The 12,627-nt window shown below is 41.4% G+C and overlaps 1 protein-coding gene across 2 annotated transcripts; it reads left to right on the top strand.

The window, feature by feature from the left end:
* The first annotated feature begins 2,721 nt into the window (after positions 1-2,721).
* Positions 2,722-11,409, top strand: stk17b (serine/threonine kinase 17b (apoptosis-inducing)). Of its 2 annotated transcripts, none has more exons than XM_041058106.1 (8): positions 2,722-2,862; positions 3,115-3,297; positions 6,705-6,917; positions 7,839-7,977; positions 8,676-8,802; positions 9,119-9,167; positions 9,641-9,820; positions 9,948-11,409. In XM_041058106.1, exons 2-8 carry the CDS (start codon positions 3,176-3,178, stop codon positions 10,183-10,185), a joined length of 1,068 nt encoding a protein of 355 aa, XP_040914040.1. In that variant the 5' UTR covers positions 2,722-2,862; positions 3,115-3,175; the 3' UTR covers positions 10,186-11,409. The 2 variants fall into 2 exon arrangements, with proteins under 2 accessions (XP_040914040.1, XP_040914041.1); XM_041058107.1 differs by having other exon boundaries at positions 2,754-2,900.
* The last annotated feature ends 1,218 nt before the right edge of the window (positions 11,410-12,627 follow it).

Below are 12,627 nucleotides of genomic sequence, written 5' to 3'. Positions count from 1 at the left end.
GACCATAAAGTAGAATTTCATAAGGGAAGTTATTTTATTTCCTTGTAAAAATTTGACCAGATCCATGCGTCTCACAGATCAGAGATGATGAAACTATACGAGCTGCGTTTTAAATGCCCTTAACAGATATCAACACCAGGGGGCAGTAAGGTGTATTATCGTTACTATGCCACGTTCAAAGCAAAGAAGCAGGGATTTGTCCTGACTGAAGGACTTGACCAGGTGGGATGATGATGTTGTCAAGAACAAGTACTAACCTTTAGGCCTGTATGGATACTGTACTTTAGAAAATGGCGTACAAGTCCATGACAGACAATAGTTTGTCTTGAAAGCATGTGATAAAACATTTCTCTAACTTTTAAGTGCACAACCATAACCCTAAGGACCCTTTCACACACTGTCCTACATGCACACACACACACAAACACACACACACACACATACTCATTTTCTATGGGGTGCATGCAAGATTACACCTACTGTACAGAGTCCTGTTGGAGCTAGACTACAGGGGCTGGACTAGTGGTAACAAGCTCCACACATGATGAGAGATGTGGAGGCAGACTTTCATATCCTAGCCCCGTCTCCCAGCCCAATACTGCATGCGGGATCTTCTTGGTCAGCTCTGTGAGCCGTGCCAGGGCAGAAACCCCTAGATGGCGTTGTGTTATAGCTCGATATTGCATGCTGAAATAGTGCAACACACTGTCCTAACTAGCTTTTTTTTTGCATGAGGATATTGCTATCCATTCAGAAAAATGGGTGAAGGAGCTGGTTAGATTGTGTCACTTTGTTTGTGGCGCTTACTTGAGGCATGCGGCCTTATGCTTACCTGGCACTGTCATACCCTGAGTGTGACGCTCATGGGAACAAGGTGTGGGAAATAGGTGCTTCAGTCACTTAGTTTTAGCTCTGGGAATGGACGATATATGAATGCAATAGTTTGTTTTCTCTATGACAGTGTAATGGCGACTATCTTGGCAGCATGTTTCAAAAATGTTATTTTCACATGTGTGCGTCTGCCTATCTTAGTAATAGGTTGATGGTTATGTTTCATTGCTCATGAATCAGTGATGAATCAATAGGGCTGTTTTGATTTTGTGAAACGTGAGAGCACATGTATGTGTACCATGTGTGCGGTCCTGTTTGTCTCTTTGTATATAACTGTATATGTATGTCTGTCCTGTTGTGTGTATAAATATATATTTTGCACCGAATGTACCAAAGGTTTGGGGCTTGCAAAGTCAACCATTAGGCCTGCTTTCTATTTCAGTCTAACAAACACATCCCACTTCTGGCCTCTGCCAAATCCTTACAGAGCATCACCTCATGTTTGTATAGAGGAGCAGATTTCTGGCATGGGCAACGCTTCACATTAGGATATACATCACTTGGTCAGTTCGACATGTTCCATAATGAGGCTTTTCTTATGTAGGAGACTGATAAGACTGATCACTTGCTTCACATCCAAATGAAAATAGTTGCACCTCTTTTCTTTCCTAGTACATTTCTGACAGGACCCAGCTCCACTTTTCAGATTTCCACTCTATGCAAAGCTCCTGTATGTGTGTCTCCATTTCACCCCAATGATTGTAATAAAAGAGAACAAATGGCAAATTTTGATTAATGACACATGACCCTCATTTATCATTTAAGTGAATTTTGTACTAATTGCATGTGTCAATATCAAAATGTATTATCTCCATAGTACACTATATGTTCTGCTTTTAAAAACTAATTTTATTAGGAAAGTAGGAAACACTTTATCATCAATTAACCACTATGTCCTCTTGATTAAACAATTGTCTCATTAACCCTATGTTCTAACCTCTTCCAGCCAAGTATGTCGCAAAAAGGAAAATGTTTTAACAAAAAACATTTTAAGTGAAACTAACTAAATAAATATATTTTTAAAAATATCAAATTACACAGCAGTCCCTACACATATTACAGTTGTAATACCATGGTGCTATGAGAAGTTACAGTCTTCATGGGTTAGATGCTTTGCTGTTAGTTTTGCCAGATGTTAACAAATTTACATGTGCACAGCAGAATAATTTATGTGGAAGTTGTCTTTAGCCAGGGAAAGAAAAAAGGACAAAATAAATGAATTTTAAAAAATGAAAATAATGACATATTAAGCCATAATTACATGTTACATTATAATATGAGAACAGTATTAAATTTCTGAGACAGTGAATGTAGGAATTATGGGAGACTGCATTGAAATTTCATCTTAGCTCACATAATTTAGACTTTATAGCTCACAAATTTGATGCATTATCTCATAAGTTTGGCTTAGATACAAATTTTGCCATATTTGATAATTAACATACATTTGACTTATTAACTCGTAATTTTTTTTTAAAAGTCAAAATGATGATAAACTATGTCAACAGTGATATTTAAAAGATTATGAAAATAATGACCTGACTTAGTTTCTCGTGTTTATGAATTGGAAAATAAAAGATTTCAATTATCATCTCACAGTTACACTTGAATCTGAAAGTCAATATTTGGATTTAACATCTCGTTAACGTTACTTAAATCTTTTGTTTTGACACTTCTCGAATATATTTCTGAGCTGCCATCAGTATTTTTGATTTTCCTTTTCTTACACACTGCTGTCTTCATAGAGTTAATGCTTAAAGGTCACGCACCAACTAAGATCCGCGATTTCAAATAAGGCCACGCTTTATTCAAACATGACAATAGTGCGCATGCGCCAAGCCGTGACGTGTCAAGAAAGTGTCAAACAGAGGGATGTAAAAATGACCGAAAACTGTGGATAAACTTCGCTGCTAAACTGTTTAACAGTGGCACGCAGCGGCAGCTCGGATAATTCACAAACGGGAATCAAACGTAGGTACAGGTTTGACAGACTCGCCGCTCCTCTTCAGGTCAGCTGAGGAAAATCGGTCTAACTCATTTTTGAATCCGCGACGTTGACCGTCGAGCTAACTTAGCGGCAGTTGAGCTAAGCAGAGTCGGTAAACTAACCTAAACAATAGCACGGTCACCGGCTCAGCTAACATTAACATGTAACTGACGCGAAGCTGGCAGTGTTAGCTAGTTACTTAGCTTAGTTTTATCGTTCATCTCTCATTTACCTAGCGTTTAGCACGGCATCCAGGCTGGTAGCTGGCAGCAGGAGTGATACCGAAGGGAGAGGAAAATGTCTCGGAGGCGGCTGGACAGTCGCAGCGGACTCTCCGCGGGACTGCTCGGCGAAATCCAGACCCCGATCAGCACGGAGCCGATGGAAAATGTGTATGAAATCACCGGAGAGCTCGGAAGGTGAGGCAAGCATGTATGGCTGCTGTGCATGAGAGAGGATCAGGGGGTCTCCTCTGGTCAGAAAACTGTCTGTAGGAAGTTTAAAAGTTGTTCATTGATGTACGTTTATCACCAGAATCCGTTTTCAGAATCAGAATCAGTTTTATTAGCCAAGTTTGTGCACACAAACAAGGAATTTGACTCCAGTTTTCCTTTGCTCTGAAGTTCCGAAACAGAACAACAACAACAGTGCACTTATACTAGAACCACTGTAAATGTTTAATTTGATATTAATTTGGATTGAATAGGAACTACTCTTAGTACCAGTAGTGCAGTATAGACACTATTGTATTAAAAGGATACTCTGGTTGCTCACAACCACTATCAACTAACTGAACTGGCAGTTCTTTGGAAAACCTTATGCTTATCAATGCACCAGTACATCAAGGAGCGCCTGGGACTTACATTTCCATTTTCAGTTTGTTATGGCATTCAACCTCATGGAGATATACACTGTATTATACTAATATATGGCATTCAACAAAAGCCAGACATTCCATATTTCCAGTTTCACAAATGTGAGGATTTGATTTTCTTTTATTTAAGTATAAATGTAAAATTTGTTTGTAGAAACAGCAATTTGGACTCTGCTCTGGGAAGTTTTCATGATCATCGATCATGAAAATAAGTGTGACTTTCAGCCCTGTGTGAGACTCTGGAATTTATAATTTCTTAATTCACTGTTGTATTGTTTTAGCAGCTTATAACACAGAACAATAGAGTTTTGTGCAATATCACAAAAGCAACCACACATTGTGACATAAACATTTTAGTTTAACAACCACAGCATTTCACTGTCTCACTGAGTTTGAGGAAAATGTGTGGACTGTAAGTTCTGGACTGTAAGCTTTAACCACTGTAAACACGAGAGCCTCGCCGTGCCAGGGACCTGACTTGATCGCGCTACAGTAGACCTTTGTCATGTGTTTGGCCCTGTGTGTAAACCATGGCAACCGCTGATGGTTGATGATCACATCCAAAGACATTTGAGGTGTGTTTGAAGTAATGTGTCATACACCATGTACTGTGCAGTCCTGAGGAAGGAAACAAGCACATGTGTAAACCAGACTTTAGAAAGAAGAAATGACACAAGCCACTTCTGTTCACTTGTTTGTGTGTTGTATGTGTTGTCAAAACAGGAAGCTCTGAGGCTGAATATTTTTAAGAAAGTTCAGTAATGTTAAAATAATGTTCTAGTTCTACTTCTGACCTTTCAAATAATTTTTAGCAATTCGTAAATATGGTACATCATAGTCTTAAATAGATAGGTAGTCTTTAACTGGAAAATTTTGGTCTCAGTGTTTTCATTGCCAGGCTGCAGCTCTCAGCTGTATTTGCTATCAATCAACACATCAGTTGTTTTTGATGGGATTGGTTAAACATGCATCAGTTAGTGTTCTCTGTGTTAACACTGAATAAAATGCCTGTGTAATGTTAGAGGAGGTGAGACCTGCTACTGAAGACAGACAAATAAAAACTCAGTTTGCAGTTTGTTTTAGCTCGTTGTTTTGGATTTACAGCCTGTACATTTATTCTCTTTACACTTTGTGTTCAAAAACAAAAAAACAAACCAAAAAAAAAGCAGATGCAGTTAGTGACAAGTTGGTTAACGTAGCATCTGGCAAACTAAAGAAACTTTTGCTGACAAACCAGAGCTGAGCTTAGAGGAGTGTGAACATTAAGTAAATGCTAATGTTCCTGTTTGTTTGTTAAGTAAACTGCCGTAATAACTGTATAAGCTGATGGTACACAGTGATCTGTCACCTTAACCATTTATTTTTTCTGCCCAAAAGTTGATTAATGTGAGATGAGAAGAGCAGATAACCAGTTTTATACATGACGATGAGGAGTGTAATCCAGCCTGTGAAAACAGCTGTATGGTGCTCTGGTGTCCAGAGGAAATAACCCTGATGATGCTTGGAGACCATATGTTTTTAACAGAAAGCAAAATTTATCAACAGTAGGTGTGAAGTTTGAAAGAGTTGGGCCTTTACCAGGTCGGGAGGATTTAGCAAAACACTTCTGAGCTGCATTATGGGAATTATAGGATTCAGCAGTTTTGGAGTTTGGCTCTTATTAGGGACTAAATGTGAGAATATTTCAGCCTCCACTGCTTTGATTTCTACCTCTATTCTTTTGTCTGTCTCTCATAAGTATCCCAGCTTTCTAACTTTGGAAAGTAACACTTGATTGCTGGTGTACGCCTTTAATAAGTATAAAATGAAAAGTAAACAATAAGGCCCATCACGTGTCACCATATGCTAAAGTGTCTAAAGAGCTTATTTAGTGTGATGAGGAGACTAAAACCCAAACAAAGGAAGGCTCACGTGTTTAGGCTGTAACCTGCCAGAGAATACAGGAAGACATTAACATTTAACACAGCACAGGTCTCCGCAGGATTCCCAAGTATCACGCTGTGCTGTCAGCTTTGAAAATGTGCACAAACATATTTTGTGTATCAAATGCCAGCACGAAAACATGATTGGTAACAGTGATAGGTGGTGCTGCACCAGTAGGACAGCTTAGTGCCATTGTTGTGTTCTTTAAGACGAGGCCTTCTGGCTCCGTAACCTTCACAGGCATTGCTCTTTGTGCTTGTAAAGCTGTTATTTTTGGATTAGGTTTTTTTTTTTTTCTTTTCTTTTGTTGCAGTCATTGTAAGACCTTGTGCAGAAGTGTTTCCATAAATTGCATGAAATATCAGCTGAATGCCAAAGGTTTTTACGTTTGTAGTCAGGGGAATGCAGATCTAGTTCTCTGGAGAATATTAATGATTTGTGTTGAATTATTTTCTTTGCTAACCTGCCAACCCTCTTTGTCAGCTACAGCCAAGGACACACACTATGTTGTGTGTCATGAACACAAATATTAGCTCTGAATGCTTTTGAAAACTCTGTATAGCTGGATTGTTGCTTTTCAGGTTCATCAACCATGGTGAATTAGGACACTTAAATCGAGCAGCCAACAGCGACATGTCCCCTCTCAGTCTTGAATATCCTGAACAGTTACCTCAATGATTCCAACATGGTTTCAGTTTTAACAGCAGGCTGTTTACAGGCATTAGATAACCCACACATGCCTCTTATCAGATTCCAGTATTTGTATAGCACAGTTGCCTCAATGCTGCAATGACGTTATTAAGCCTGGATAGTTTTATTGGGGTGTGTGTGTGTGTGTGTGTGTGTGACCCAAGATATTCCATGCTTTAATATATCTTCTTATACATATTGATATAAGATTTATTTTTGTGCTTTGTCTGTGTTGTTACAGAAAATCCAACAACAAAAACTGATCTTTGTGTGTGATTTACAATTGGTCAGTTTTCTAAAAGGTCCACCGTAATCATTTGTCCACTCTCTCTCGCCCAGGGGTAAGTTTGCAGTGGTCAAGCGCTGTGTGGAGAAGGCCTCAGGGAAAGTGTTTGCTGCTAAGTTCCTACGGAAAAGGAGGAGAGGTCGGGACTGCCGGGCTGAAGTCATTCACGAGATGGCCGTCCTGGAGATGGCCCGTAACAACGCCCGGGTGGTCAACCTGCACGCTGCTTACGAGACAGATCACGACATCGTCTTAGTGCTGGAATAGTGAGTTCACAACAAAACCTGTCTGACACTGTTAACACTGTTTAAACTGTTCTAACACAAACAAGCAGCACGGTCCTGTAACTGCCTTTTTAAGGGCAAAGTCCTGTTTGTCCAGTCTTAAGGAGCTGTCACATTACCTGCTTTTTATATAATGCCAAACAGCTCGTTCCTCCTAACAAGTCTATTGGGATTTGTTGAAAGAATTAAAGGCCTGTCATGTTTCATGATGTTATTGTACAGCTCGAGCTGAAAGTCTGAACATACATGACTAAGGCAACATGATGTTTTCCCGTGAACTGGTCTGGCATGTCATTCATCTTGCTGCTTTGTATCATCAAAACAGAAACTAGATGTGAAACCCAGATTGGAAATAAACACAGTGGCTGTCTTACAGGGAATTTCTATGATTTTTCTAACTACGCCTTTAATACCTGTTGTTTGAGACTCTTTAATCCCTCTCTGAGAGCAGAGACAGTGTGAACAACTCTTCTTTGCTCTAAGTCAGCCTGGAGAACTCAAAGAGGCTCTAGAGAGATACCAAATTAGAAACTTGAAATGGAACTAAAATCAGATGAACTCTTTACTCTTGACACAGTTTCAGGGCTTGTCTCGCTCAGTGGCTGACACTCTTATCTGCAGTGCTTAACAGTGAGTAAGCAGGATTGGAGTTGTTTTCTCGTTCAACAACCCTTTGTCAGGACATAAGGGGGTGAAACCAGTGACCGTCTGCCTATAGGTGAACCAAATACTTGAACCAAAATTCTGTTTTCTAAAGTCCACCTCATCCAGACGGCATCAGATGTCACAAAATTTCCCGGTGTTTCAAGATATCTGGACATTTTTGTAGATGACCATTTCATGAATGATGCCTGTGTGTGTGTCTGTGTATTTACAGAGTTCTTGTGTTTTCTGTCTGTCCAGTGCGGCAGGTGGAGAGATATTTGACCACTGTGTGTCTGAGGAGCTGCTGCCAGAGGCACAGATCACCCGCCTGATGAGGCAAACACTGGAGGGAATCCACTACCTCCACCAGAGCAACCTGGTGCACTTAGACCTCAAGGTGTACACACACACACACACACAGTCACATGCATGAATGTAGCTGAGCTGTAGCCGAGGGAATCTATTTTTATATGATCATTGATTGAAGTGCTTGGCCATATATTCCCTTTTTAGAGCGGTGTGCTCAAAACCCCAATTTCCTACTTCCATGACACAGTTAAGCCTTGAACTAGGATTACAGGTGGTAACAGATCCAGGGCAAAGTCAGAAAGATCAGTAGCACAATGTAAAGTGAGGGATTTTTACACCACTGTGAAATAAAGGGCCTGTTGCTGGCTGCAGTGCAGGTGGATCCCCAGGTGGATAACTCTTACTAGAACTGGGGATTTTGCAAGAGTCGTTCTTTCAGCATAGATCCTGAACATTGTGAAAAACACACAAAAAAATGGTTTGAATGTTCTAAAAACCAAACAAACATGTAGCTCTGTTTTACAGAATGATGCAAAAATGTAAGGATAATGTTTGTTCAGCATCATATGATCAGTGTATCTTCAGTACACAGATACATAATCCTGTTAGAAACACCCACAGAATGGTGAGCACCTCTCCCTTAGAGCTATGTTTAAAGAGAAGTTGTGAGAGAAAGTTTTGATTTTTGTAACATGTTTTGTTCCTAAGTTAAAAGTACCTCTTATCTTACCACCACTTCTGCTTTCACACGATGTTCACTGTGTTTCCTCTTTGTTTTTCTCTCAGCCACAGAATATTCTCCTGACCAGCCTGTCTCCCCCAGGAGACATAAAGATCGTGGACTTTGGCCTGGCACGTAGGCTGGGTGCGGTCGGAGAGCTCCGAGAGATCCTTGGCACACCTGAATATGTGGGTAAGGTGATGTTCATAAAACAGGCTTTGGTTGCTCAAAAACAGCAGCCAGGAGGAGGCATCACCGACATAAGCCCACTGGAGTCAGGAAAAAGCCTTCAGAGCCAAACCTGCGTTGTGTTAAACTGATCATGAGTTTAATTTGGTTGTTTATTATGATTATGAAACTGAATAAAAGTAATAAAGACATAAGTAGAAATGCTTAACCTCAGCAGTGGTGAAACAGAGAAATGATGAATGAGCCTGAAATGATACAGGAAATTACAAAAAGACGTTCTTGCAGTTTTGAGCAACGACTGACTTTTTCTTTTGTTCAGCTCCAGAGATCCTGAATTATGAACCAATCACAACAGCGACTGACCTATGGTGAGTCTGTTCTCTCAGAGCTGGGAGTGACTTTGGACTTGTGTTCAGCAGCTGAGATTCACTGTGGGAACTGAAACGAAACTGTAGTGTTGGCTACATCGTTTCCCATGATGGACACAGTGATGTTGCTACACGACCTTATCCTGTAGGGTCAGCAGCACACACACACTGTCAGAAGCTCACACTGGTTGTTTTTAACTCATTTGTCCAAACTAAATAATCTGTACATTAAAATGAAGGAGATCCTCTGCAGTGTAAAACAACACAAAGTCACTCTGTAACAGCTGTTTACAGTTTGTGTTAATATTTTAATGCTGTGTTTTGATCTCACTTTTGCTGTTTTATTGTGTGTGTATTTGTTTGTTTGAAACAGAATCATTGACATACCCAGCCGTCCTGTATGTCCTCTGGTAATCACGCTGGCTCCAGTGTTTGTTTTGACTGTGTCCTACCTGCATGTTTGTGTCCCTCAGGAGTGTTGGTGTTATAACCTACATGCTGGTGACGGGTGAGTCTCCGTTTGCCGGGGACGACAAGCAGGAGACGTATCTGAACGTGTCCCAGGCCAACGTGGACTACAGCAGGGAGGCCTTCTCCAGGGTCTCTGAGCTGGCAGTGGACTTCATCCGAAAGCTGCTGGTCAAAGCACCAGAGTGAGTAAAAGCAGTAACAGTGTGTGAGCTCACCTCAGACTTCCCCACAGGGGAAACACACATGGGATGTATTGTGAATGAAATCAAAATGAGGTGTTGTTTTCTAAGCGTTGTCCTCTGACCGCAGGGACCGGCCCAGCGCTGCTGAGTGTATGAGCCACCCATGGCTGTGGCAGCAGCAGCTCTGTCTGAGCCCCGACCCCACTACCCCCCGCACCGTCCGCGAAAGGAGCTGCGGCACCAAGTGGGCGGCCCCACCCGAGGACCCCGAAGACAAGGAGAACTTCCTGGAGTCCCCGCACTCCCTTGCAAAAAAGTTTCGCTTCGACGAGGAAACATTCGCCCCTGGAGAAGGTGACTTTTGAAAACGTGAGAGGAAAAAGGGGAGGAATTGTAGGCAGTGGTGTTCTCTGAGTTTTTAAATTCTTTTAAACCTCCACAAAACCAGCTGTCTGCTGCCCGCCACTCAAGAGTAGTTAGGTCGTGTTTATGTTCCACTAATTTGCAAAAATTCCAAGATCGACCACTCAAACCAAAGATAACCAGATAACCAAATCTATCACTGATCCACTGCTGTTTAAAAAAAGAAAGTGTGAAAAATGTACGTCTCAATTAATGCGTTGTGTTTAACCTGAAGTATTTAATTCCTCTCACTGTTCAGATCTTGGGTATTTCCAGGGGCAGCGTGAATCTGCTTTTTGTTGAGTGTTTTGTTGTCCCCGTCCTGATGAAGGCTAGTGCGGAGTATTTCTTTCTATGCAATACTTCTCTCGTATATTTTAAATCTCTGCTCAAGAAACCTTCAAGAAGTTAACAGCACTCTGCCTTAAGGTGGGAAGTGAAGTGTTCTTGTCGCCAGCCCCAGTTTACTGTTTGCCCAGGAGTCCACCTGCTCTGTTCACACACCGGCTCAGCTGGACATTACGCAGACTCTGCACTAAGTCCATTTGATGTCCGGTTCAGCTGATGCTGACGTTAGTGTTCACGCGTACAGCTCCTCCGGTTAAACATCTCGAAGAGTTCAGGGTTGCAGTGCATGTGTGAAAGCAGCTTATTACTTGCATTCGTCCTGCAGCAGAAATGTGTGATAGCGAGATGCGCAGTGAGGAAGTGCGATAATATCCTCATTTGCATGTAGAAGAGAACTGGGTGGGGGGCGCAGCTGAACAGCAGCAAGATGGGAAACCACGCTAATGCAACCCGGCTGCTGTGCTGTGTGTCTGGGTGCGTTGATGCAACACGTTGCTGTCCCTTTCTCAGCTTTGCCTCTTACTGTCTGCAGCGTTGCTGTATCTCATGTCTGAGCAGCAGCAGGACGGGATCACACACAAGCACGTCACATTCCTTCTGTGTTTTGTCTTGTCCCACGTGTCAAACTGTCGTTTTCTCTGTGTCTGCTATAGATTGAGGGTTTAAATCTAGCTCAGGTTTTTAGATAAAACTCATTTTAATAACTTGAACCATAGAGTCGTCCCCCTCCACCGGACTGAAAGGCCTTCAGCTCCACATTTACTGTTTATCTTGTATTTGGGCTTTTAAAAAAAAAAAAAAACTTTCTGGAAGAAACTGTTTTGACAGGAAGGTTTAAAGTGAGCGACAAATTGTGATATTCATGGAATTCTTGTCTTTACCTCCATAGTAAGATAGAAACTTAAAGCTGAAAGGGCTCAAAAAAAAAAGCCAACACAAAAAAAAACATATGACTCATGCAGTCGCTCATGTGTCACACCCGCACTTACTCAAATGATTTCCTCACCCAGCTCGAAGTTCCTCTTTGTGAGCCACACAGGAGAGAAACAGGACTTTAGCACTTACTTCCTAAGCACACGTTTGGAACTGATAAGCAAAACAGGAGCTATTTATGAAAGTTTGTATGTTTATTTGTGTGTGTGTGTCCTTGAGAGGTGGTTATTGTGTCTTTCGGCCCCTCACCAAAGCCATTCAGTCTGCTTTCCTAGCCTCAGCATGAAAAGCTACTCTAGTCCTCTGGGGTCAGGGTTCCTGAAGTGATCTGTTCCTGTTGTTTTCATCTCAGGGCATGCTGCTCACTCTCTGCTCACTTTGTGTTGTATTCTTAATGTTATTTTTATAGGCCTATTATTATTTATGTGCTGGACTTATACTTTATATTTTTATGTAAATAATGTGCAAGGACGATGACGATGATGGTGGGAGACAGGTGATTTCCAGTGATTAAGGTGTTATTTAAAACAAGATGATGCTGTCGTGAATAATAAACGTTTGACTGCAGCGACTTGGGGAAGATGAACGCGAGGATGAATTTTTAGGTGGTACAGGGAAGTAAAGGAAAGCGTGAACATGGTCAGATGAGTCAGGTGGTTTTAGTCAGGAGGAAGATGATTAAATGCTTTGATATGTGTCGGCCGTGAGAGAAGCCTTTGAAGGAGCAGCTGAACAGAAGGGAAGTTAGGTTATTTCCCAGAATGTAGAACTGTTCCTTTGCCTTCTGATGTTGACTGTTCAGAAATGTAGATATGAAAGGTGTTTCTGGGTGATGATGAAGTGGGAATGATGATTTCACTGTCAGGTTTTTAGAAAGAGACGGATGTTTGTTCCCAAGAGGCGTAACAGGACCACTGTATAGTGTGTAATCTGAGGTGCTCAGTGGCTTTGGATAAAAGCGTCTGTCAAACGAGTTCATGTCATGTAATGTAATGCTAATGACTCACAGGATTTACCGTATTTGGTTCAAGTAAGACTTGAATATTCCTCACCTCTCTCAAAGTGCAGAGCTGGAAACTCAGATTGCTCTGAACTCCAGTGAAACATTCCTCTTTCTGTTGCGA

Source organism: Toxotes jaculatrix, chromosome 15 (assembly GCF_017976425.1).
Source record: "Toxotes jaculatrix isolate fToxJac2 chromosome 15, fToxJac2.pri, whole genome shotgun sequence".
In the NCBI taxonomy this organism is placed as follows: Eukaryota; Metazoa; Chordata; class Actinopteri; family Toxotidae; genus Toxotes; species Toxotes jaculatrix.
This window is presented reverse-complemented; position numbering and strand designations above follow the sequence as displayed.

What these genes read in the sequence shown, in the direction of transcription:
- stk17b (XM_041058106.1), top strand. Translation starts at nt 3,176, where the DNA reads ATGTCTCGGAGGCGGCTGGACAGTCGCAGCGGACTCTCCGCGGGACTG. An exon ending in ATCGTCTTAGTGCTGGAATA is followed by an intron (nt 6,918 to 7,838) that starts GTGAGTTCACAA and finishes CTGTCTGTCCAG; the next exon opens with TGCGGCAGGTGGAGAGATAT. An exon ending in CTGCTGGTCAAAGCACCAGA is followed by an intron (nt 9,821 to 9,947) that starts GTGAGTAAAAGC and finishes CTCTGACCGCAG; the next exon opens with GGACCGGCCCAGCGCTGCTG.